Source organism: Emys orbicularis, chromosome 8 (genome assembly GCF_028017835.1).
Source record: "Emys orbicularis isolate rEmyOrb1 chromosome 8, rEmyOrb1.hap1, whole genome shotgun sequence".
Lineage (NCBI taxonomy): Eukaryota > Metazoa > Chordata > Testudines > Emydidae > Emys > Emys orbicularis.
Genome location: NC_088690.1, coordinates 74,881,583 through 74,908,868, shown reverse-complemented (window position 1 = coordinate 74,908,868; position 27,286 = coordinate 74,881,583). Strand labels below are relative to the sequence as shown.

The window sequence follows — 27,286 nt, the reverse complement described above, 5'->3', positions numbered from 1 at the left end:
AAATTTAAAGATTAATCTTTAATTAAAGATTATGTCATGTTTTAAAACCTCCAGGAATATGTCCATCCACAACTGGCAACCCTCCATACTTCTAAGAACCTGATGTATGGACTTTGAAGTCTCTATATGTATCTGAGTGCTTTATCATTTAACAACTCTCTTCTTGTTCTTTTTTCCTTATAATAAACCTTTAGTTGTAGACACTAAAGGATTGGCTGGCAGTGTGGTATTTTGGGTAAGATCCAAACAAATATTGACCTGATAACATGGCTGCCCCTTTGGGGTCAGAAGAACATTTTGTATATGTGAGCAGAGTTTTTTTAAATAACTTCTGTCTGTACTGGACCTAGGTTTTTATTGGGAGCCAGAGAACTGGAATGCAATAAATGAGGCTGTGTGATTTCTTTTTTAGTTTCTTGATAACCAGTGTGGGGGAATCAGAAGTCCAGTTTGTGACTGGTTGGTGAATTTAATTTCAGTGGTAACCATCAGTTTGGGGAGGATCTGTTCTCCCTTTTGCAGCCTGCCCTGACCGTGGCATTTCCAGTGAGGCCTGCCCCAGGCACCCTCCAGGCCACACTGCCTCTTGAAACAAGTTAACTGGACTTTAAGCAAGGACAGAAGCCATCTTTGGCATTCACCACTAGACATACACAAGAGGCCAGAGCTCTTGCAAGCTGAGAAAGATGGGTCCTTCAACCAAAACAGGGGGGAAGGGGGTTAAGTCAAGTCTCTGGAGCTGAAATATAGGTGATAAACATGCTTAGGTAAAGATCTTTCACCTAAGACAAGGGAAGCCGGCACTTTTTACTTTTGTAAAAGGTCCTGACTGAAGGAAAATCAGCCTTGGCTGGGAAGAAGAATGAGAGAAACCATCTTGAACCAAGCCTGTATCTTGCTAGATTAAGTTTTAAACTTTTAGATGCGTGTTTTCACTTTTATTTGCCTTTAACCCTTTCTAACTTTATTCATTTTACTTAGCATCACTTAACCTATGTCCTATTGTTAATAAAGTTGTTTTATTTTCCTATAAAACAACTCACTGCAGTGCTTAAAGGGAAGGGTGCAGTGGCCCCAGTTAAGTTAATAAGCTGTTATGTGTTTTTGTCTCTTTAAGAGGAATAAACAAATCATATTATTTCTCTGAACTGTCCAGGAGATGGCTGGACATTGCAGGGCACACGGTTTTGGGGAAATTCGGGACTGTGAGTGTGTTGGGGTCACCCTGCTGGTTGCAACCAAGGCTGGTGGAAGCCAGAGTGGGGCTGCAGACAGGTTGCTGGGGTCGGAGCTGCTGACCCAGGGCTGTCTAGCACACAGACAATCAGGGTGTGACCTGCACACTGGTAGGCTGGTTGTGAGAGCCCAGGTTGGCAGCTACAACAGCAAAGCATTGTAAGGCACCAAGGTTACAGGTGATAACCTCCCACTGGTCTGTACTGTACCCTAATTGTGACACCCTGTGACAAAATAGCCACTTAATCATTTTGGTCCTCAGTTCCCTATCTGTAATATGAGGATGTGACACTGTACCTCAAAGTAGCACTCTGGAACCCCCATATTCACCACTGTCATATGATGATACGTTTTGTACAATGCATGCCTTATGAGGTATCATTTTAAAAGTCTTTATCTGTTGAACCTTAATATCCTGTTGAATTGTATGTACTATCATTGTATGTGAAATTATGAAGTATTGTTATATGTGTCACTGAAATATGTTGAGAGGTTGGGAGACAACCACAGCTGGCCTTTCAGTAATGACAAAGGGGCAATCATCATGGGCCAGTCAAGCATTAATGGCCCATCAAGAAGAATCCACTCTCGCGGGAGCTCCTTAGAGGGCACATACACAATGAGGACTAACCCCACAGTCACAGCAAGGATCTTTCTAGCAGCTGAAAGAAAGTATAAAAGTGACAAATCACTTGGCCTCTCTCCTCCCCCATCTCAACACCTGGAAGACAAAGACTCTGAACTGGGGAAATTGATCCCAGGCTGGGAAAGGAATCCAGCATGTGCATTGAGAACTGTGAGCTGCCTGCAACATCTAGTAGGGTGAGAGACTGCAATGATTCAAATCTTGCTCAGTCTGTAGAATTTAGACTGTAAATTCATTCTTATTTCTCATGTAATCAACTCTGATCGCTATGCCTGCTACTTATAGTCACTTAAAATATATCTTTCTGTAGTTAACAAATCTGTTTTTATATTTTACCTAAAACAGTGTGGTTTTGGTTGAAGTGCTTGGGGAATCTCAGCTCAGATTACAAAGGCTGGTGCATGTCCACTTTTCTTTGTTGACGTGATTAATGAGCTTGCACTGACCAAGGGAGTCTTGAGCAGTTGTAAAATGGCATATTTCTGGGGTGCAAGGATGGGAACTGGGGTGATTGGCTGGTGCCTCTATCAGTATGATTCATGAGTGGTTCAGGGAGCATTCATGCAATTTAGCTGGGTGTGGGGCGCCACATGCTGATGGCTGAGTGATCACAGCACCTGGAGGGGTTTGCGGATTGTCAATGGCATAGCTTTGTGAAAGACAGCCCAGGCTGGAGAGTTAAGGGGGCACAGCAATCCCACAGTTCCAGGCTGTACCCTGGGGATTCCGTTACAGAGGATAATACTTTCCTCCATTAGCATATGTGGGATGCTCAGGTTCTCTGGTGACAGAGAAATATAAAAAAGCCTTCAAAAATAGACAATGGAAATTTCAGCAGCCTCCAGCTCCACAGCAGACATATGAGAGGTAAAGAATAATACACTAACACCTGGCAGGATCACAGGGTGGAGCTGGTGCTCACGGAATTAACCTTAACAGAAGGTGGCTGCTGCCTCCATGCACCATAATTATCTTAGACATTAACCTTAGGAGATTCTTTATCTTTTTGCAGACTTGAAAAAAAGAATTGAACTGTTGAGGGCCTTCTGGAGCTACATGGAAAGAGGAAGCCACCTTGGGGAAGAAATAGGAAACTGCTTGATGGGCTGATGTAAACACAAGAAAAGACTCCAGAAAACCAGCTAATGAAGCTTCCCCACTCTCTTAGTGAAGGAGATGGCAAGTAGCAAGACAGTTTTCAAAGTAAAACACCTCTCTAAGACCTACTTTGTTGATTCAAAAGAAGCTCTTCAGCTGAGTGTGTGTTTAGCAACTGTTCCAAGTCCCACACCTATATTGGGAAGATGGGGGAACAGTGATGGTGCAGTGGAGAAAGGCGGAAGATGAATGGCTCCATTCACACCAAGACTAGGCTGCAACTCTCTGTTTGTTAGAGCATACGAAAGCTCCAGAGTATACTGCAAGCAAAGAAAAATAAATTCCTCCCTAGGAGGCGCCTGGCCAAGAACAAAAGATTTTTTGGAGGTGGGGAGAATCACCAGAGAAACAAAGGCCTTGGCTACACTTGGGGATTCACAGAGCTGCCGCGGCAGCGCGAGAGCTCTCTCGCAGCGCTGCAAGTACTCCACCTCTCCGAGGGGAATAGCTTGCAGCGCTGCGAGCGAGCGTGCAGTGCTGCAGACGCTGATTACACTGGCGCTTTACAGCGCTGCGCTCGGGGGGGTGCGTTTTCACACCCCTGAGCGCAGCAAGTTGCAGCGCTGCACAGCGCCAGTGTAGCCAAGGCCAAAGGTGATAACCCAAAGTCTAGTTCAGCCAGCCATTGTCTGGAAGAGTGAAACCAGTGACCAGCTGTTCTATTTCTCACAATTCAGTGTTTTCCCTGCCTACATGTGGTGATGTGAGGGGTTATAACCACTGTGGGCCAATCCAGAGGCATGTTTTGGAAAGACCAGATGCTATTTGCTCTTCAAGTAATCTCTATTTGTTGAAACCTGCTACGCTCCAGTCTATATTCCTGTGAGATAAGAACACAAGAATGGATACACTGGATCGGACCAAAGGTCCATCTTAGCCCAGTATCCAATCTTCTGACAGTGGGCCAGGCCAGATGCTTAAGAGGAAATTAACAGAACAGGGCAATTATCAGTGATTCATCCCATTGTCCACTCCCAGCATCTGGCTCTGAAAGGCTTAGGGACATCCAGAGCATGGGGTTGCGTCCCTGACCATCTTGGCTAATAGCCATTGGTGGACCTCTCCTCCATGAATTTACCTAATTCTTTTTTGAACCCAGTTATAGTTTTGGCCGTCACAACATCCCCTGGCAATGAGTTCTACAGGTTGACTGCATTGTGTGAAGAAGTACCTCCTTATGTTTGTTTTAAACCTGCTGCCTATTAATTTCAGTGGGTGATCCCTGGTTCTCATGTTACGTGAAGGTGAAAATAACACTTCCTTATTCATCTTCTCCACACCATTCATCATTTTATAGACGTCTATCATATCCCCCCCCTTACTCATCTCTTTTCAAGCTGAACAGTCCCAGTCTTTTTAATCTTTCTTCACATGGAAGCTGTTCTAATACCCCTAATAATTTTTGTGGCCCTTCTTTGTACCTTTTCCCATTTCTAATATATATTTTCTGAGATGGGGACACCAGAATTGCATGCAGTATTCAAGGTGTGGGCATGCCATGGATTTATATACTAGCATTATGATTTTACTGTCTTGTTATCTATCCTTTTCCTAACGGCACCTAGCATTCTGTTAGCTTTTTTGTCTGCCACTGCACATTGAACAGATGTTTTCAGAGAACTATCCACAATGACTCCAAGATCTCTTTCTTGACTGGTAACCGCTAATTTAGACACCATCATTTTGTATGTATGATTGGGATTATATTTTCCAATGCACATTACTTTGCATTTATCAACATTGAATTTCATCTGCCCAGTCGCCCATTTTTGTGAGATCTCTTTGTAACACTTCCCAGTCTGCTTTGGACTTAACTATCTTGAGTAATTTTGTATCATCTGCAAACTTTGCCACCTCACTGTTTACCCCTTTTCCCAAACCATTTCTGAATATGTTGAACAGCACTGGTCCCACTACAGATCCCTGGGGGACACTGCTATTTACCTCTCTCCATTCTGAAAACTGACCATTTATTCCTAGCCTTTGTTTCCTGTCTTTTAACCAGTTACTTATCCATGAGACGACATTCCCTCTTATCTCATGACTGCTTACTTTGCTTAAGAGCTTTTGGTGAGGGATCTTGTCAAAGGCTTTCTGAAAGTCCAAGTACACTATATCCAGTGGATGACCCTAGTTTATATATTTGTTGACCTCCTCACAGAATTCTAATAGATTGGTGAACCTGGTGAGGCATGATTAACCTTTACAGAAGTCATGTTGATTCTTCCCCAAAAAATCATGTTCATCTGTTCTTTACTATAGTGTCAACCAACTTGCCTGGTACTGAAGTTAGGTTTACTGGCCTGTAATTGCCAGGATTGCCTCCGGAGCCTTTTAAAAAAATTGATGTCACATTAGCTATCCTACAGTCATCTGATACAGAGGCTTTTTTAAGTGACAGGTTATATACTACACTTAGTAGTTCTGCAATTTCATATTGAGTTCCTTCAGAACTCTTGGGTGGATACCATCTAGTCCTGTTTAATTTATCAATGCATTCCAAAACCTCTTTTATTGACACCACCACCTGGGACAGTTCCTCAGATTTGTCACATAAAAAGAAAGCCTCATGTGTGGGAATTCCCTCACATTCTCTGCAGTGAAGAATGATGCAAAGAATTCATTTAGCTTCTCCACAATGGACTTATCTTCCTTGAGTGTTCCTTTTGCACCTTTATCATTCAGGGGTCCAACTGATTGTTTGGCAGGCTTGTTTGCTGTTACTTTTTAAGTCTTGCTAGTTGCTCTTCAAATTCTTTTTTGGCTTGCCTAATTATACTTTTACACTTGACTTGCCAGAGTTTATGGGTCCTTTCTATTTTCCTCAGTAGAATTTGACTTCCAATTTTTCAAGAATGCCTTTTTGCCTCTAATAGCATCTTTTGCTCTGTCATTTAGCCATAGTAGCATTTTTTTTGTTCTCTATGTTTTTTAATTTGGGGTATGTATTTAATTTGAGCTTCTATCACACTGTTTTTAGAAAGTTTCCACGCAGCTTGCAGACATTTCACTCTTGTGACTGTTTGTTTTAATTTCTGTTTAGCTATCTACCTCATTTTTGTGTAGTTCCCCCCTTTTTGAAGTTAAATGCTAGTGCAGTGGGCTTCTTTGGTATCCCACCCAAAGGATGTTAAATTTGATAACATTATGGTTGTTATTACTGAGTGGTTCAGCTATATTCATCTCTTGGACCAGATCCTGTGTTCCACTTAGGACTAAATCAAGAATTGCCTCTCCCTTTTTGGGTTCCAGGACTAATCCAAGAAGCAGTCACTAATCGTGTCTAGAAATTTTATCTCTGTATCCTATCCTGAGGTGACATATACTCAGTTAATATAGGGATAGCAGAAATCTCCCATTATTACTGAGTTTTCTACTTTTGGAGCCTCTCTAATCTCCCAGAGTACTCCACAATCACCATCATGGTCAGGTGGCTGGTAGTATATTCCTACTGCTGTACTCTTATTATTCAAGCATGGAATTTCTGTCCAAAGAGATTCTATGGTACCATTTGTTTCATTTAAAATTTTTTACTATATTTGATTCGGTTCCCCCCCCCCCACTTATAGTGCTACTCCCCTACGAGTGTGACCTACTCTGTCATTCCTCTATTTTGTACCTTGGTATTACTGTGTCCCATTGATTATCATCATTCCACCAAGTTTCTGTGATGCCTATTATATCAATATCCTCATTTAATACCAGTTCACCCATCTTAGTATTTAAACGTTAGCCTTTGTATACAAACACTTACAAAATTTGTTACTATTTAGTTGTCTGCCTTCATGTGATGTAATTGAATGGGACTCTTTTTCATCTGTTTCTCGTCAGCTCCTACCTGTACTTTATCAAATTCTATCCTCTCCTCTTTATTAGGATATAGGAATCCCTGTTAATAGATCTTCCCCTATGGGATTTCTCTGTCTGAACCATGTGCGCCTCTGCACCTGTCAGCTTTTGCCCAGCCCTCAGTTTAAAAACTCCTCTACGACCTTTTTAATTTTCCATGCCAGCAATCTGGTTCCATTTCGATTTAGGTGGAGCCCATCCTTCCTGTATAGGCTCCTCCTTTCCCAAAATGTTCCCCAGTTCCTAATAAACCTAAATCCCTCCTCCCTTGCTTTAACCACGCATTGAGACCCTGCAGTTCTGCCTGTCTAACTGGCCCTGCGCATGGAACTGGAAGCATTTCAGAGAATGCAACCATGGAGATCCTGGTCTTTAATCTCTTACTTAGCAGCCTAAATTGGGTCACCAGGACCTCTCTCCTACTTTTCCCTATGTCACTGTCACCTGACCACCGGCTCCTCTCCAGCACTGGCATATAATCTGTCTAGATGTCTCGAGAGATCTGCAACCTTCATAGAATCATAGAATATCAGGATTAAAAGGGACCTCAGGAGGTCATCTAGTCCAACCCCCTGCTCAAAGCAGGACCAACCCCCGGACAGATTTTTGCCCCAGATCCCTAAATGGCCCCCTCAAGGATTGAACTCACAACCCTGGGTTTAGCAGGCCAATGCTCAAACCACTGAGCTATCCCTTTCCCCCCCACTTTCCCACCAGGCAGGCAATTTATCATGTGGTTCTCCCAGTCATCACAAACCCAACTATCTATATTTGTAATGATCAAATCACCCATTACTATGATCTGTCTCTTCCTAATAGTTGGGGTTACCTCCCCTGGCGGGGTATCCTTAATGCGAGAGGCTACCACGACATCATCTGAAAGGAGGGTCCCAACTATGGGATTGAAAGCTTATGCCCAAATAAATCTGTTAGTCTTTAAGGTGCCACCAGACTCCTTGTTGTTTTTGTAGATACAGACTAACACGGCTACCCCCTGATACTTAACTATGGGATTGTTTCCCTCCGCTCCAGTTTGCTGTTCTCCTTCCCCAAGACTTTCATCCTCCTCAACAGCGCAGAGGCTGTCAGACTGGAGGTGCAACCGCTCTACTGTGTCCAGGAAAGTCTCATCTATGTACACCTCTGTCTCACTTAGCTTCTCCAGTTCACCCACTCTGGTCTCAAGAGCTGGTACTTGGTCTCTGAGGACCATGAACTGCTTGCACCAAGTGCACACATATGCCACCTGCCCAGAAGGCAGGTAATCATACATCCTGCATTCAGTGCAATAAACTGGATAGCCCCACCCTGCTGCTAGACTTCTGCCTGCATTATTTTTACTCCTGCTGCCCTTTTTTTTTTTTTTTTTTTTAAAAGGGTTCGAATTTTCTGTAATATTTTAGGAAGACTATATGTGCTTCACTTTCCCTCTGTACTTTGCACTGCTACACCGTGGGACAAAAGGGTAAATTAAGTCTGCTCTCGGAGCAGAGTAGGACACATGAGGTGTGTATGCCACCTAGCTGTCTGGATGGAATGAATGGGTCATTAAAGCACTGGTTAAAACCGAACCAAATCAGAGAGACAATGGAAGTGCCAAATCTGAACACTTAACAGCTGCAAGCTTTGTCAGGAGGGGAATGTGAACACAACGTGGCTCTGCCTGAACAAAGGACTGAGAGCTGACAGGAAGGGGAGAGAGTTGGATTTTTGAAGCAGCTCAACTGCTCTCACCTGGGATGGACAGAGAGAAAGAGATTGACTGGAATGGAGTCCATAGCAGCTTGGTTGGCTGATTGCTCTGGCTTGGCCAGATGGACTACGTCTTAACCTTTATTTCTCTATGCTAACTTAAGAACTTACAGTGCTGTGACCCAGTTTACAAATAAAACCTACTCTGTTTTGAAAAGGCTGCCAAGTGTCCCTGCAAATACTTGCTGAGGTGAATGGGTCCCTGAAGAGTGTACAAGTCTCTGACCAGGAGTCTCTCTCAACTGGACTCGCTGAGCAGAGCTCACTATGTGAAGCAGGAGTGCTAGAGCCCAGAGGTTGAATCTTGGGGGTGTTGAGGCCATGTGGCCTACTCTGAAGGAAGAGTGAAACTCCTTGGGGGTATGCTACACAGAAGAGGTTTGTCCTAGGGACTGTTCAAAAGCTGGGAAGTAGTTCACATCCTGTGTATCCGTGACAATTCCCCCCCTTCCCGCCCCGCATATGCCAGCCTGAATGTTTCCTCTGCCCAGTTGAAAGACAGAATTCTCCAGGGTGCTGCAGGCTGTTTAGCAAGATGGCAATGCTCTCCGAGGTACTATAGTCCATACCCCCAGCCCAGCTTGAACATTACCTGCTTGTTGTTCTTGGAGACTTCATCTTCTAAACTCTGCTTCTCTAGGGTAATTTGTTGTTTCTCCTTGTCCAGGAATTGCTTCTCTGCATCTAAATCCAGGAGTTTCTTTTCAAAGTCACTTTCCATCTTCTTCATTTCAACCTGAAGCTCCTGCCGTGCAGTCAGTTCTGAGTCCAGCTGCGGGACAACGTGCATTATGGGTTAGGACAGGGGTGGCTAACCTGTGGCTCTGGAGCCACATGCGGCTTTTCAGAAGTTAATATGCGGCTCCTTGTATAGGCACTGACTCTGGGGCTGGAGCTACAGGCACCAACTTTCCAATGTGCCGGGGAGTGCTCACTGCTCAACCCCTGGCTCTGCCACAGGCCCTGCCCCCACTCCACCCCTTCCAGGCCCTCCCCTGAGCCTGCCGTGCCCTCACTCTTCCCCCCTCCTCCCCAGAGTCTCCTGCACACCATGAAACAGCTGATCGGGAGGTGCGGGGAGGGAGGGGGAGGCACTGATCAGCAGGGCTGCCGGTGGCGGGAGGCACTGGGAGCGGGGGGGCAGGGGAGAGCTGATGGGGGGCTGCTGATGTATTACTGTGGCTCTTTGGCAATGTCCATTGGTAAATTCTGGCTCCTTCTCCGGCTCAGGTTGGCCACCCCTGGGTTAGGAGATTATGTGCATGAGACAATTACTTCCTCTTGCTTTCCCTCCAGTCTTCTCAAAGTCCAGAACCACCCTCAACACACAGACATTCCTCACATTGCAAGAGGATAAGATTTATTCTATTGCCCAGTCCAAAAGGCCAAGGAGAACAGGGAAGAAGTTCCTAGACTCCAATCTGATAGTCACAGACCCTGGGACAGAGTCTCCAAGCGAAGGAGTCCATATTTACACTGAAATGCACACAAATAAACTCTTCACATAGAGAAAATGCATTACAAATTCTTGGCACTGTCTGAAGGCAGCTGTTTTCATGGCTGTGACAAGAGGTGAACCTTTTAATTACATCCAACCACAGCTTCAATTAATGCCTATCAGGCAAGACCTGCAGATGACTGTCAGACTGATTGAGAGTGTGAGAAGTGTGTGGGCCCACATGCCCAGCAGCACAGCCCTGAACACTATCTCCCCTTAATGTGACAACTACATCCTTTTTTAAATTAAAAAGTAAACATGTGGCTCTTCCCCAGAGATAAAGGTCAAATGCAGAGCTCAGTGGTTATTAACCACAGCTCTGCTGCATGGAACTAATGGAAGGCCCCGTCTGATGGCACCTGCAGCCCAATCTCTAATCACAGTGCTCAGGGGCCTATACCATACCCATCTCTTCCCACCCCCAGCCAAACACCTTTTTCTCCAGCTCCACTGCTTTAGCCTCACTTTTCTCCACCTTCGTTTGATCAATCAAGTTATCTACAAAAAGGGAAAAACACAATTAGGCACACAATAGTGTCCAAAATTATTCCTTCTCCAATGCACATAACCCTTACATGCCCCTGCTAGAAACAGTCCTCCGACCCCCAAAACCACTTTCCCCAGTGCAGTACTCAGTCCTGGCTGGAGCTTACCACACACAACCTTGCAACACAATCTGTACAGCATCCTCTGCTGAAGACAGACCTTTCTTTTTACTCAGTCTGGCACATAAAACAAAAAACAATTATCTACCTGTCCTGTAACCATTGTTCTTCAAGATGTGGGTGCAGACATGTATTCCACTCAAGTGTGTGCGTACCAGACAGCTTTCCTTAACAGTGCCTATCAGGGTGGCACTCGCACCCTCTCTGGCCCTCAAAGCCCCTCCCATGGTATTTAAAGGTGGTCCCACCATGACCTCCCTCAGTCCCTTTGCACCAGACTCTCAGATGGAGAGACTGATACAGAGGGGTCGGAGGGTGGGAATACACGTCTGCACCGATACCTCAAACAACAGTTACAGTACAGGCAGTAACTATTTTTTTCCCTTTTTCGAGTGGTTGCAGACATGTATTCCATTCAGGTGACTCTCAAGCAGTAAACAATGGAGATGGGGCTCGGAGTCCACTTAAATAACAACTGCAGAACAGCCCTTCCAAAGTCTACATCAATCTAGACACAGTTGTAATAGCGTAGAGAGTAGTTATCAGTGGGGTTCACAGTCAAGCTAGAAGGGCATATCAAGTGGGGTCCCACAGGGATCAATGCTGGGTCTAGTTCTGTTCAATATCTTCATCAATGATTTAGATAACGGCACAGAAAGTACACTTATACAGTCTGTGGACAATACCAAGCTGGGAGGGGCTGCAAGTGCTTTAGAGGCTAGGATTAAAATTCAAAATGATCTGGACAAACTGGAGAAATGGTCTGAAGTAAATAGGATGAAATTCAATAAGGACAAATGCAAAGTACTCAACGTAGGAAGGAACAATCAGTTGCACACATAAAAAATGGCAAATAACTGCCTAGAAAGGAATAATGCAGAAAGGGATCTGGGGGTGATAGTGGATCACAAGCTAAATATGAGTCAGCAGTGTAACACTGTAGCAAAGAAAGCAAACATCATTCTAGGATGCATTAGCAGGAGTGTTGTAAGCAAGACACAAGAAGTAATTCTTCCGCTCTACTCTACGTTGATTAGGCCTCAACTGGAGTATTATGTCCAGTTCTGGTCGCCACATTTCAGGAAAGATTTGGACAAATTGGCGAAAGTCCAGAGAACAACAACAAAAATGATTAAAGGTCTAGAAAATATGACTTATGAGGGAAGATTGAAAAAATTGGGTTTGTTTAGTCTGGAGAAGAGAAGACTCAGAGGGGACATAACAGTTTTCAAGTACATAAAAGGCTGTTATAAGGAGGAGGGAGAAAAAATGTTCTCCTTAACCTCTGAGGATAGGACAAAAGGCAATGGGCTTAAATTGCAGCAAGGGCAGTTTAGGTTGGACATTAGGAAAAACTTCATAACTGTCAGGGGGGTGAAGCACTGGAATAAATTGCGTAGGGAGGTTGTGGAATCTCCATCATTGGAGATTTTTAAGAGCAGGTTAGACAAACACCTGTCAGGGATGGTCTAGATAATACTTAGTCCTGCCATGAGTGCAGGGGACTGGACTAGATGCCCTCTCGAGGTCCCTTCCAGTCCTACGATTCTATGATTCTGTGTTTGGTCAAAGTATATATGGAAAACCAAGGGGTGGCCCTGTAACTGTCCAATATAAAAACATTACTGAGAAACAGGACTGAAGTCACCTGGATCCCTGAATGAGCCACTAGTCTCTGTGGAGACATGGTCTGAGCTACCCCACATGCTGTCATAATACAGGAAGTAATCCTTCTGGAAACTGTGCAGAAACCGCCTGACCCTTCATCCAATCTGCACAGGAGACAAATGGCCAAGATGATGCCCGAAACACTCTAATCCAGGGGTCTCAAACTCAAATGACCACAAGAGCCGCATGAGGACTAGTGCATTGGCCCGACACACACTGACACACACCCCTTGCTGCCCCCGGCCCCGCCCCCACTCCACCCCTTCCATGAGGCCATGCCCCTGCCCCGCCTCTTCCCGCCCCTTCCCTGCCCCCATTCCAACCCCTTCCCCGAAGTCCTCACCCCAACTCTGCCCCCTCCCTGACCCCAGGGGGCGCAGGAGGGGTGCGGGGTGTGATGGGGGCTCAGGGCAGGGAGTTGAGGTGCAGGAGGTGTGCAGGGTACGGCACGGGGCTCAGGGCAGGGAATTGGGGTGTGGGGGGCAGGAGGGGTGAGGGGTGCGGCAGGGGGTCGGGGTGCAGGGTGTGGCAGGGGGCTCAGGGCAGAGGGTTGGGGTGCGGGAAGGTGTGGGATGTGGCAGGGGGCTCCGGGCAGGGGGTTGGGGTGCAGGAGGGGTGCGGGGTGTGATGGGGGCTCAGGGCAGGGAGTTGAGGTGCAGAAGGTGTGCAGGGTACGGCAGGGGGATCCGGGCAGGGAATTGGGGTGTGGGGGGCAGGAGGGGTGAGGGGGTGCGGCAGGGGGTCGGGGTGCAGGGTGCGGCAGGGGGCTCAGGGCAGGGAGTTGGGGTGCGGGAGGGTGTGGGATGCGGCAGGGGGCTCCGGACAGGGGGCTGGGGTGTGGGGGGCGGGCTCTGGCCCAGCGCCGCTTACCTAGAGTGGCTCCGGGGTGGCAGCGCCGCGCCCCGTGGCCAGGGCAGGCTCCCTGCCTGCCTGCCCTGGCCCCACTCCGCTCTACTCCGCTCCGGGAAGCAGCCGGAGTCCCGGGGGGGAGGGAACGGCGCCATGTGTTGCTCTTGCTCCTCCAGGTACCTCCCCCAAAGCTCCCACTGGCCGCGGTTCCCCATTCCCAGCCAATGGGAGCTGCGGGGGGCAGTGCCTGGAAGCGAGAGCCCGTAGCCCTCTACTCCCCCGCTCCGGGGGCTGCAGGGACGGTAGTACTTAGAAAGGACACTAAGCCTGAGTGCTAAAAAGCAGTAGGACAGACCTGTAAAGAAAAGGGCTTTTTTTCTTTTTAAAGACTATGACAGTATCTAGTCCAGGGTCCAGTATCTAGTCCAGCTGCTTCAGGGAGCGGCATGGGGAGCTCGGCGGGCCGCACGAAAGAACCCCATGGGCCGCGTGTTTGAGACCCCTGGTCTAGTCCCCCCTTCCACACAGAAGGCCACATCCAAGGAATGAAGACACTGTTCATCGGCATTTGAATGAGGCTTAGGGAAAAATACCACAAGTATATTGTTTGGTTAAGGTGAAATTGAGACATCACGTCAAGCAAAATCTTAGGGTGTGGCCCGTGCCATTGAGAAACTAAGTAAACAGAGACCTGCAGATCACTAATTCTCCTCGTGGGAGTTTTGGCAACAAGAAAGCTATCTTTTGGAAAAGAAATTACAGGGCAAGTGGCTAGGGGCTCAAACAGAAGACTCATGAGAGCAGCCAGGATAGTACTGAGAAGAATCAATTCTTTAACAGGCAGAAGGAGGTGGACAGCACCTTTCAGAAACCTAACCATTATGGAGTTGGAAAATGCTGACTTCCCTCAGAGATTGGAGGATGAAACATTGAGATTGCCGCTAAGTGGACCCTCAGTGAGCTGAACAACTGACCTGAAGACTTAAGATGTAACAAGTAATCCAGAATCTTTGGAATACATGTTGGCATTGGCCAAATGCCCTGGGCCAATGATCAAACCAAAAAACGCTTCCACTTAGCCAAATAGGTAGACCTAATAGAAGATTTTCTACTATTAAGCAGGACTCACTGTTCTTCTTTCTCATCTACCCATGCAGCATCCACACAGAGAAGTGCAGATATCTGATCATGGTGGTGTTGTGTCAGCAGATTGGGAATGAGGGGAAGAGATCTAGGAGGTTGAACAGACAGACTACGAAGGTCAGTTAATGAGTCCAGACTAAGACAATCTTGAGAGCAAAATTAACTGCATTTCCTGTTGTCCAACTTCAGTTTGAGAATTACCTGAGGGATGAGTGGGATGAGGACAATGGTATACATCAGGGCCAATCCCCAATTTACAGTCAGTTAATGAGCACAGACTGAGACTTGCTTGAGAATAAAATTAACAGTATTTCGTGTTGTCTTTTGTGAACAGGTCAATCGTTGCAATGCCCCATTCTTTGAAAATGGACCTCAGCACATTGCTCTTCATGAACCACTCGTGCCTTTGGGAAAAACTCCTGCTTAGGTGATTGGCAAACTGATTCTGAGCACCTTATAAGCGTGTGGAGGTGGGAACGTCCTCCTTGATGCAAAAGTGCCTAATTTTTATTGCTTCCTTGCAGAGCTGATTGAAATGGCTCCTCTCTGCTTGTTCACATAATACACTGTGGTGGTATTGTTGGTTAATATGTGAGCCACTGAGCCCTTCACCTGAGCCCGGAAGGCTCGGCATGCATTGTAAATTGATTGAAGCTCCAGGACAGCGATATGCAGGAAAGTTTTCTGTTTTGTCCACAAACCATGAATTTTCAATGTCCTGAGATGTGTCCTCCAACCTGTTTTGCAGCCATTGGTGACTATCATCCTGGCTTGTGGAGGGCAGGCAAAAGGAACACCTTCACATACATTTCTCTGATCTGCCCACCACTGTAGGGACTCCAAGATTACTGGTGGCATTTGGATAAACCTGTCCAATGACTGACAAGTTGAGCAACAGACCACAACTGAAGAGGATGAAGGCACAATCTCGCATGCTGGACTACGTAAGTGCACACTGCCTAAGATCAGACATACACAGATCATAGTTGAAAGGTGAGATTAGAGGGACAGACACAGGTAGCAAATTGTTTGCAGGAGAAAGGCCCTTGAACTCGTGAGTCTATTAGGGCCCCAATCAACTCTATTTTTTATGCTGGAATTCATGCCGACTTTGCCTTGTTCAAAATCAGCCCCAGCCGATTGAAGAGATCCAATGTGAACTCGACGTGGAGGACTTGTTCTTCGGCTTTATCCCTCACTAGCTGGGATGGAGTGGGAATTTTTCATAATATTTTGGATGAATATTGTGGTTGCCTCAGTTTCCCCTATGTGCTGCACGGTTAACTAGGTGCGGGGAAAAGGTTGTTTACTCTTACAGAGATCCAGGTATGACTAATCCCTGGCTGTCTGGGTCTGGGCCCATGCCCATAGAGAGCCCAATAAAAGACAATGGCCACTCCAATGGCCCAGACACTTGGTACCTAGCAACTAACGACCATGGATGGCCCACCCTCTGCAGGAAGCCAGCCGGGTGTGACCAGCTGGAGAACAAAAGGGCTAAGGAGGATGGCCAGGTGACCATGTTACCCAGGAAGAACAACAAAGGACTATTGAGGGGCCCCTTGGGGTTGTTACATGTGGGCTGTTGGAGAGAGAGAGAAGCTTCTGGATTGGAACTACAGATGGGTCAGAAAGAGCTCTGGGCTTGGGACTGACCCAGATGGGCTCTGCTGTAACTTTCTGTTCTCTGTGTTAACTAAAGACCTTCTAACGCTGTGTTCCAAATATCTAATAAACCCGTCTGCTTTGACACTGCTGGCTAAGAGTCACTCCAGACTAAGGAAATTAGGTGTTCATTGCTCCTTTTGGGTGTGTAAGTCTCCCTCCAGCGTCCAATCCAGGTGGACTCGCTACAGGGAGTTCATGGCGTGAAGCGGGGCTCCCGAGGTTCAGTCTCAGGAGATAGTGAAGTCAAGGGCCTTACCCCAGTGAAAGAGTGTGACCCTGAGGGGGCTGACACACTGAAGGGGTCCTCCCAGAGACAGCTCCAGAGCCATTCAAGAGCACTGGACCTGTGGATCCATGACTCTAGCCAACTGTCTATGTACAGGAAGACATGCATTCCCATCCCCTTGAGATAGACTGCCGCTACTGTCATGCATTTGGCAGACACACACGGGACTGATGACAGGCAAGAGGGGAGAACCATGTATTGATAATGTTGGCCCACCACTAGGAATTTCAGGAACTTCCTGTCGCTTGGGACAATTACCATATGGAAGTAAGTGTCCTGAAGGGCAAGGGAAGCAAACCAGAATTGTGCTGTAATGCAGGGAGAATTATAGTTAAGGTTGCCATATGGAATCTCATATATTTGATATATTTGTTGAGACATCTAAGGTCCAGAACAGGCCCCACTTTTCCCTGGAACTTGGGAGATCAAAAAGTAGGTGGAGGCAGAATCCCTTTCCCTGGTGCTGAAGGGGAACTTCTTCTATGGCTCCTGAAGTGCAAAGAGCCTGGATCTGCTGTAGGAGCAGTGACTCATGAGAGGGATCCGTGAGGATCGGGGAAGGGAAGGGGAAGTAGATCACATAACCTGATCCTGCAATGCTTAGGACCCATTTGTCTGTAATTATTGTTTCCCAAGCTCTGTAGAAGTGGAACACAGTCTGTCCCAAAATGGTAGGGAATTGGTGTGGAAGGTGATGATTGGTAAGATGAACTTGATACGAGTCAAATTGACTGCATATCTAAAGCTGGTGAAGGATGGAAGTTAGAACCAGAAGGCCTTCTCCTCCGTGCCTTATGTCTCTTCCTGAAGAAGTCCTGCAATGTGGCAGGGTATGCCAACTGCCTGAAATACAGCTGGGAATACTGACAATATTGCCATAGCTACAGATCTACATAACGATGCCGCTGAATCTCAGGGCTATAAACCTCCAATGCACGTAAAGTAGCTCCAAAGTCCTTAAAAGAAATGTAGTGTCTCATCCCCCTTTTCTGACAACAAAAAACGACTATCCAAAGGTATGTTCTCCATACTTCACTGGACCTCAGGAGCTATGCCAGAGTTCTGTAACCATGAAGCTCTTTTCACAGAATCATAGAAGATTAGGGTTGGAAGAGACATCAGGAGGTCATCTAGTCCAACCCCCTGCTCAAAGCAGGACCAACCCCAACTCATTCATCCCAGCCAGGGTTTTGTCAAGCTAGGCCTTAAAAACCTCTAAGGATGGAGATTTCACCACCTCCTGAGGTAACCCATTCCAGTGCTTCACCACTCTCCTAGTGAAATAGTTTTTCCTAATATCCAACCTAGACTTCCCCCACTACAACTTGAGACCATTGCTCCTTGTTCTGTCATCTGTCACCACTGAGAACAGCTGAGTTCCATCCTCTTTGGAACCCCCCTTCAGGTAGTTGAAGGCTGCTATCCAATCCCCCCTCACTCTTCTCTTCTGCAGACTAAATAAGTCCAGTTCCCTCAGCCTCTCCTCATAAGTCATGTGCCCCAGACCCCTAATCATTTTCCTTGCCCTCCGCCGGACTCTCTCCAATTTGTCTACATCCTTTCTGTAGTGGGAGACCCAAAACTGAATGCAATACTCCAAATGTGGCCTCATTAGTGCCAAACAGAGGGGAAATAATCACTTCCCTCGATCTGCTGGCAATGCTCCTACTAATGCAACCCAATATGCAGTTAGCCTTCTTGGCAACAAGGGCACGCTGTTGACTCATATGCAGCTTCTCGACCACTGTAATCCCCAGGTCCTTTTCTGCAGAACTGCCGCTTAGCCAGTTGGTCCCCCAGCCTGTAGCAGTACATGGGATTCTTCCGTCCTAAGTGCAGGACTCTGCACTTGTCCTTGTTGAACCTCATCAGATTTCTTGTATCAGAGGGGTAGCCGTGTTAGTCTGGATCTGTAAAAAGCAACAGAGAGTCCTGTGGCACCTTTAAGACTAACAGATGTATTGGAGCATAAGCTTTCGTGGGTGAATGCCCACTTCGTCGGATGCATGCATGCCTTTTTCCAATCATGCATCCGACGAAGTGGGCATTCACCCACGAAAGCTTATGCTCCAATACATCTATCAGATTTCTTTTGGCTCAATCCTGCAATTTGTCTAAGTCATTCTGGACCCTATCCCTACCCTCCAGCGTATCTACCTCTCCCCTCAGCTTAGTGTCATCCATGAACTTGCTGAGGGTGCAATCCATCCCATCATCCAGATCATTAATGAAGATGTTGAACAAAACTGGCCCCAGGACTGACTCCTGGGGCACTCTGCTTGATACCAGCTGACAACTAGACATTGAGCCATCGATTACTACCCGTTTAGCCCGACGATGTAGCCAGTTTTCTGTCCAGTTTATAATCCATTCATTCAATCCATATTTCTTTAACTTGCTGGCAAGAATACTGTGGGAGACTATATCAAAAGCTTTGCTAAAGTCAAGGTATATCACGTCTACCGCTTTCCCCATATCCACAGGGCCAGTTATCTCATCATAGAAGGCAATCAGGTTGGTCAGGCATGACTTGCCCTTGGTGAATCCATGTTGACTGTTCCTGATCACCTTTCTCTCCTCCAAGTGCTTCAAAATGGATTCCTTGAGGACCTGCTCCATGATTTTTCCAAGGATTGAGGTGAGGCTGACCGGTCTGTAGTTCCCCGGATTCTCCTTCTTCCCTATTTTAAAGATGGGCACTATATTTGCCTTTTTCCAATCATCCAGGACCTCCCCCGATTGCCACGAGTTTTCAAAGATAATGGCCAATGGCTCTACAATCACATCTGGCCATAATTCTGGAGGAGGGGTCCAACACACATTCTGTGCTGATAGCAGTGACAGCTTTGCCACTAGATGACCCTCCGCAATGAAAGCCTTAAACTCTTCCCTGGAGGATTCTAGTAATTTAGCCACAGATTTGGATGTAGCCTCCCAATTTACAAAACCACATTTTGACAACAGTGGTGCAGATTGTAAAGAAGAGGTTGAATAAATTTTTCTTCTCATTAAATGTAACCTTTTAGATTCTTTGTATTTAGGGGTTGTCTTAAATCTCCCATTGCAACCTCTCATTTGCTGCCATTATAACAAGACTGTTAGGTGCTGGATGCGAGTACAAGTACTTGAAACCCTGCATAAGGCCATAATACCACTTATCAGTACTCTTTGCTGTGGACAGTAAAGAAGCTAGGGTATGCCACAAAGTCTTTGCAGCTTCCAAAAGCACTTCATTTATAGGGAGTGCTACCCTCCCTGGAGCTGAAGACCAGAGAACATCTACCAACTGATGGGTATTCTCCAGCACAAACTCTGCCTGAATGCCCAACGCTGTAGCCATTTGCCTCAGGAGATCCTGATACGATTTAAAGTCCTCAGGCACAGGAGAAGAGGAATCTGGTATAGTGGAATCGTCCTGTGAAGAAGATGGAGGAGGAAGCAGGTCCAATGGGACCTGCTGTGACCCTGCTTGCTCCTGCAATGAAGGCTCAGACTGACTCAGCTCACGGGGAGCAACCCCAGTATGCGTCTCTAGCTAATTGGGTCAGGAGGTGAGACAGCAGGAGGGTTTGGTAATTGTTCCCTGGAATGAACCGAGGACTGAGACTCCGAAGATCAAGGGGGTATCCCAAGGGTTGCATGAATGCCACTGAAGAACAAGATATGGCATTAGTGGCCAGTAAGAACTAGGCCAAGACCCTTATCTTTACTAAGAAAACAGTACCAATCCCGGTACTGATGGTGATCCCATGGAGGTCGTGAAGATTTTCAAATCTGATGCCTGGATGAAGGAGGAGATGTGGAAGATGACACTGAATGTGAGGACCCTCCAAAGAGAAAAGAAGAGCCACATCAGTGGAGCCATCACATGCCATGACTCATTGGAAGCCCAGTATGTGGGTTGCATTGTTACCAAAGGAGACAGAGAAGTCAGTGCTTTGAATACTGGCACTGTCTCTGAGGCAGCACTAACACTTCGTATTGGAAGAGACACTGGTACCAAACCAGAAACCAGTACCACACCCATAGCTCCAGCCTGTAGAAGCGGACATTGTCTCCAAGGCCAAAGATGGTATCAGCACCAAAAATGGATACCTCAGGGAGAGTGATCTTGTCTCCACAGTCTGGTTTTTAAGTAGTGCCAGAGAGGACTCCTGCAACAGCTTGTATTCTGAGGCAATCAAACCAGATGGTCCCAGGATTGCAGAAGACTCCACCCCAGCTGAAGACTCCTGTACAACAGGCAAGTCCAGCACAAAGAGGCAGAGTAAACCTGCATCTGCTTGATAAGCCTGTGGTGTTGACATGCTTGATGCTGATATTGATGCTGTCAGTACCAGATTCAACGGCAGCCTGCTGACAGTACTGTAGTCAATAATATGGTTCCCGAGACCAAATAGACAGCCCTGCTTTTCCCTGCTTACTCAAGGAATCCTTGCTTCCTTCTTCATCCTCTTAGAAGAGGATGAAGAATCTCCCTGAATCTTGGAGTGACTACATTCAGTTCTATGACACTTCTCTCTCGGGAGAGGAGAAGAAGAACAACAGTCTCTTCTTCTCCTTGAAGAAAAGTCAGAGCCTCATGGCAGCACCGAAGGCCTCTGAGGGGTCAGACGATCAGATCCTCCCAGGCACAACAAGAACTGAGGATAGCTATCCCACATAGACTCATAGACTTTAAGGTCAGAAGGGACCATTAAGGTCATCTAGTCTGACCTCCCGCATGATGCAGGCCACAAAAGCTGACCCACCCACTTTCCCTTAACTCAGCTGTTGAAGTCTCCAGATTGTGATTTAAAGACTTCAAGTCGCAGAGAATCCTCCAGCTTGCGACCCCTGCCCCATGCTGCGGAGGAAGGCGAAAAACCACCAGGGCCTCTGCCAATCTACCCTGGAGGAAAATTCCTTCCCAACCCCAAATATGGCGATCAGTAGAACCCCGAGCATACAGGCAAGATTCTCCAGCCGGACCCTCATTTTACCAGCGATGGCACGTTATTGCCTAATTGACTAAAGTCACGTTATCCCATCAAACCATTCCCTCCATAAACTTATCTAGCCTAATCTTGAAGTCAGAGAGGTCTTTCGCTCCCACTGTTTCCCTCGGAAGGCTGTTCCAAAATTTCACCCCTCTGATGGTTAGAAACCTTAGTCTAATTTCAAGCCTAAACTTCCCCACAGCCAGTTTATATCCATTTGTTCTCGTGTCCACATTAGTACTGAGCTGAAATAATTCCTCTCCCTCCCTGGTATTTATCCCTCTGATATATTTAAAGAGAGCAATCATATCCCCCCTCAGCCTTCTTTTGGTTAGGCTAAACAAACCGAGCTCCTCGAGTCTCCTTTCATATGAAAGGTTTTCCATTCCTCGGATCATCCTAGTGGCCCTTCTCTGTACCCGTTCCAGTTTGAGTTCATCCTTTTTAAACATAGGAGACCAGAACTGCACACAGTACTCCAAATGAGGTCTCACCAGCGCCTTGTATAACGGAAGCAGCACCTCCTTGTCCCTACTAGAAATACCTCGCCTAATGCATCCCAAGATCGCATTAGCTTTTTTCACGGCCACGTCACATTGCCGACTCATAGTCATCCTGCGGTCAACCAGGACTCCGAGGTCCTTCTCCTCCTTCGTTACTTCCAACCGATGCGTCCCCAGCTTATAACTAAAATTCTTGTTAGTCATCCCTAAATGCATCACCTTACACTTCTCACTATTAAATTTCATCCTATTACTATTACTCCAATTTACAAGGTCATCCAAGTCTCCCTGCAGGATATCCCGATCCTTCTCCGAATTGGCAATACCTCCCAACTTTGTGTCATCCACAAACTTTATCAGCCCACACCTACATTCGGTTCCAAGGTCAGTAATAAATAGATTAAATAAAATCGGACCCAAAACCGAACCTTGAGGAACCCCACTGGTGACCTCCCTCCAACCTGACAGTTCACCTTTCAGTACTACCCGCTGCAGTCTCCCCTTTAACCAGTTCTTTATCCACCTCTGGATTTTCATATCGATCCCCATCTTTTCCAATTTAACCAATAATTCCTCATGTGGTACCGTATCAAACGCTTTACTAAAATCGAGGTATATTAGATCCACCGCATTTCCTTTATCTAGAAAGTCTGTTACTTTCTCAAAGAAGGAGATCAGGTTGGTTTGGCACGATCTGCCTTTCGTAAACCCATGTTGTAATTTGTCCCAATTGCCATTCACCTCAAGGTCCTTAACTACTTTCTCCTTCAAAATTTTTTCCAAGACCTTGCATACTACAGATGTTAAACTAACAGGCCTGTAGTTACCCGGGTCACTTTTTTTCCCTTTCTTGAAAATAGGAACCACATTAGCTATTTTCCAGTCCAACGGTACCACCCCCGAGTTTACAGATTCATTAAAAATTATCGCTAAGGGGCTTGCAATTTCTTGCGCCAGTTCCTTCAATATTCTAGGATGAAGATCATCCGGTCCGCCCGATTTAGTCCCGTTTAGCTGTTCAAGTTTGGCTTCCACCTCTGATACGGTAATGTCAATCCCCCCTCCTTTATTCCCCTCTGTCCTGCTGCCTCTATTCCTAAGCCCTTCATTAGCCTTATTAAAGACCGATGCAAAATATTCATTTAGATATTGTGCCAGGCCTAGATTATCCTTAATCTCCACTCCATCTACATTCTTCAGCGGTCCCACTTCCTCTTTCTTTGTTTTCTTCCTATTTATATGGCTGTAAAACCTCTTACTATTGGTTTTAATTCCCCTCGCAAGGTCCAACTCTACACGGCTTTTGGCCTTTCTCACTGCATCTCTACATGCTCTGACCTCAATAAGGTAGGTTTCCTTGCTGATCCCTCCCCTCTTCCATTCTTTGTACGCTTTCTGTTTTTTCTTAATCGCCCCTTTGAGACACTCGGTCATCCAGCTAGGTTTAAATCTCCTGCCTACTAACCGTTTTCCCTTTCTCGGGATACAGGCCTTGGACAGCTCATGCAACTTCAACTTGAAATAATCCCAGGCGCCATCTGCCTTTAGATCCCTAAATATGTTAGCCCAATCCACTTCCCTAAGTAGTTGCCTTAATTTATTAAAGTTGGCCTTTTTGAAATCTTAAACCTTAGTCACAGTTTTAATTCTGTTAATCCTTCCATTTAGTTTAAACTGAATTAGCTCATGGTCACTCGAGCCAAGGTTGTCCCCTACAACCATTTCCTCAATGAGGTCCTCACTACTCACCAGCACCAAATCTAAAATGGCATCCCCCCTCGTCGGTTCACCTACTACTTGATGAAGGAATTCATCTGCTAGCACGTCTAGGAACATCTGAGCCCTATTATTGTTACTAGCATTTGTTCCCCAATCTATATCTGGGAAGTTGAAGTCCCCCATGATTACACATGAGGGATAGTATTTGAAACCTGGCGAAGGCATTGCACCAGGCAACAACAAACTATTAAAATACCCAACTAACTAATCTAACACTAAGGTGGTACTACTACTAGTACTACTCAGAGTTTCTCTTGGCTTTTTTGTATATAGTTAGTACTACTAACTATAAACTAACTACATACAAAAAAACAGAGAGAAACTCTGAGTGGTAGTAGTAGTAGTAATACCTTAGTGTTAGATTAGTTAGTTGGGTATTTTTGTTGCCTGGTGCAATGTCTTCACCAGGTTTCAAATACTGTCCCTCGTGTGGCAAAAGAGTGAAGTAAATACCACCCAGAATGCTCCAACTCAAGCCAGGGGCAGTGAGAAAGAATTGAGTGGGGTCAGGGCAACACCACACTTAAATATCCATGAGAGAATCTATGGAGGCCAGATGATGTGAGCGCCACCCTGATGTGAACTGCTAAGCAATGTTCTCTTGCTTTGATGCACTGGGCACCCAACTCATGAGTGGAATACAAGTCTGCAACCACTCAAAGAACAGTTTTTTCTGGAAGTCCTCCTCCCTCATACAAAGCATAATGTACCCCTTACAGTCTTCCCTCATGAGTGACACAACCAGTGACAGCACTATGGACTCAGTACTAGTTTCCAGGAGACATGCCATTGGCTCTGCTTCCACTTACAATGCCCTCTGCTGGCCACAGCATGAAGTACTCATGGTGGCCTTGGGGGAAAGCTGTAAGTGATCTGTTTTCTAATCTAGTCTGACGGAAAGGTGCCCAGCCGAGCACAGTACAGGGCAGGGGGTGTGTGGTGAAAGGCAAGCCCCAAATGAAGAGGTATGGAATGGCCCACATCCAGACTCCCAGTGCAGAAAGCAACAGAAAAGTCACCTCAGAAAACGGGCTCCGGTTGAGCCTATTAGTTGTGATGGCAGAGCCCATTCTCAAGGAGGAAGAACCAGAGAAACATGCAGAGAGGCAGGAAGTTCTGTTGGTCAACAGCTCAAAGTGCAGTTGAGAGACTAAATAATGGGGTTGTTCTGGAACCACATCAGACTGGGTTCATTTTGATTGTGATATGAACAGCTTCAGGACTTACCTATTAATCCCTCGATGTCAATGTTGAGGTGCTTGCATTTGAAGTCTGGATCAGCACCATTCTTATGCAGAACTATCTGGGAAATGCATTCATCAATTAGCTTATAGTACTGAGCCCTATGGAAAGAGAAGAAAAGGAAACAGTGTTAACAGGGCTCTATGAAGACATACACCTGCAAACCGTGGGTACCGCGCACTCAGGGGCCCCACAGAGAAGTTTACAAAGGCTCTGCAGCAAATATAATGTCGGAACAGCAAAACTTGGTCTCTTCAGCAAGTTAGGTCTCCAGGTAAAACATCTTGGTATGCATACCATCTTGGTATGCCTCTGTTACAAGCAGCTGCCAAAGAAGAACCAAGAGCTACATACCCACCACACCATCACATTACATACCTAGAACATTGTAGGTTATGCTCCAAACTGTCCATTTCTTTATTCCCGTCTGCCTTGTCATTCTCACAAACCTGGGCAATTAGCCTCTCCATCGCTCCATAGAAACTCTATGAACTAGTCTCATGTCCTTCTACTCTCTGCCCTCCATTATGAGCCTCTCTCTTTGGATCAGAGCTCCATCCTTCTTGTGGCAAGCTAACTCCACCTGATGGCAGCAGACTACTTTAATTCCAAACCAACAGGAGCTATTCCTCAACAATGAGTTTGGAAAACAATTTCTAGACAAGTATCAGGGGGTAGCCGTGTTAGTCTGTATCTACAAAAACAACAAGGAGTCTGGTGGCACCTTTCTAGACAGATTATTAATGTATACAATGCTGGTTAGTGAGACAATTAGTATGGTTATTTCAATTTGCTCCTAACAAACTTCCTTCCAACCTAAACCTCTTTTTTTTTTAAGTTGTGTATCTATAATGAATTATCTTCAAGTTAGTCAAGATAGCCACATTAATGATATCACATTCAGAAAGGGGATCCATGTCTCTTTACTTGCAACACACTACACAGATATCCCAAAACATAGGCACACTCAAGGCTAAAAATAATTAAGGAAAACAGATTATTTAAGGAGGTGGACTCCACAATTCTGTTGGGTGGGGAGGGGGGAGTCATTTCTTGGAAAATATGAATATCTACAGCTAGAGAAGATTACTCAATATAAAATCCTTCACTATAAATACAGCATACCAAGGCTATGTCGTAGAGAACGGGTTTTCAAACTTTATTTCTGGCGACCCAATTGAAGAAAACTGTTGATGCCTGCGATCCAATGGAGCTGGGGATGAGGATTTTGGGGTGTGGGAGGAGTTCAGGGCTGGGGCAGGGGGTTGGGGTGTGGGAGGTCAGGGCTCTGGGCTGGTGGTGCAGGCTCTGGTGTGGGGCCAGGGATGAGGGGTTTGGGGTGCAGGAGGGGGCTCTGGGTTTGGGGGGGGCTCAGGGCTGGGGCAGGGGATTGGAGTGTGGGAGGGGGTCAGGGCTCTGGGCTGGAGATGCAGGCTCTGGGGTGAGGGTTTTGGGGTGCAGGAGGGGGCTCTGGGTTGGGGGGCTCAGGGCTGGGGCAGGGGATTGGGGTGTGGGAGGGGGTCAGGGCTCTGAGCTGGGGATGCAGGCTCTGGGATGAGGCTGGGGATGAGGGGTTTGAGGTGCAGGAAGGGGCTCGGGTGCAGGAAGGGGCTCAGAGCTGGAGCAGGGGATTGGGGTGTGGGGTGTGGGGTTGGGGCATGGGCTTACCTCGGGCGGCTCCTGGTCAGCGGCGCAGCGGAGGTGCTAAGGCAGGCTTCCTGCCTGTCCTGGCACTGCGGACCGCGCTGCACCCCAGAAGTAGCCAGCAGCAGGTCTGGCTCCTAGGCGGAGGTGCACAAGCAGCTCTGTGCGGTTCTCACCTGCAGGCCTCCCTTCCCTCTCCACAGCTCCCATTGTCCGGGAACCAGCCAATGGGAGTATGGAGCCGCTGCTCGGGGCAGGGGCAGCACGCAGAGCCCCATGGCCTCCCCGCCTAGGAGCTGGACCTGCTACTGGATGCTTCCAGGGTGCAGCGCAGTGTCAGAACAGGTAGGAACCAGCCTGCCTTAGCCGGGCAGCACCGCCGACAGGACTTTTAACGGCTCCTGACCAGCGCCACTGCAACCCAGTGCCTGGGTCACAACCCGCAGTTTGAAAACCACTGTGGTAGAGGATATACACAGATACAGCCCGACACTGCTGGGGCCAACTCACCTCATTTAAATGTACTTGGTGGTATTATAACAGAACAGAAGTCTTCTGGCAAGGCATTTTCTAACAGATACCAAAAGCCATAGAACACAGTCAACTTTAAGTTGTCTGTCACTGTCTCCTAATGACAAATCAGAACCTTTGGCCAGGTTATATTAGATGACTGTTTGGGTCTGTGACGAAGTGGGGGGTTTTCTTGTTTTCTGGGGTTTTT

General features: G+C 46.6%; 1 protein-coding gene across 1 annotated transcript in view; it reads right to left on the bottom strand.

The window, feature by feature from the left end:
- Nucleotides 1-27,286, bottom strand: part of DIAPH1 (diaphanous related formin 1) — a 180,920-nt gene that overhangs the window by 79,352 nt on the left and 74,282 nt on the right. The window contains exons 13-15 of the mRNA XM_065408815.1: nucleotides 24,907-25,022; nucleotides 10,573-10,637; nucleotides 9,234-9,413 (exon numbers count right to left, since the gene is read on the bottom strand). Of these exons, the coding sequence (XP_065264887.1) occupies nucleotides 9,234-9,413; nucleotides 10,573-10,637; nucleotides 24,907-25,022 (361 nt within the window). The remainder of the gene's footprint in view (nucleotides 1-9,233; nucleotides 9,414-10,572; nucleotides 10,638-24,906; nucleotides 25,023-27,286) is intronic.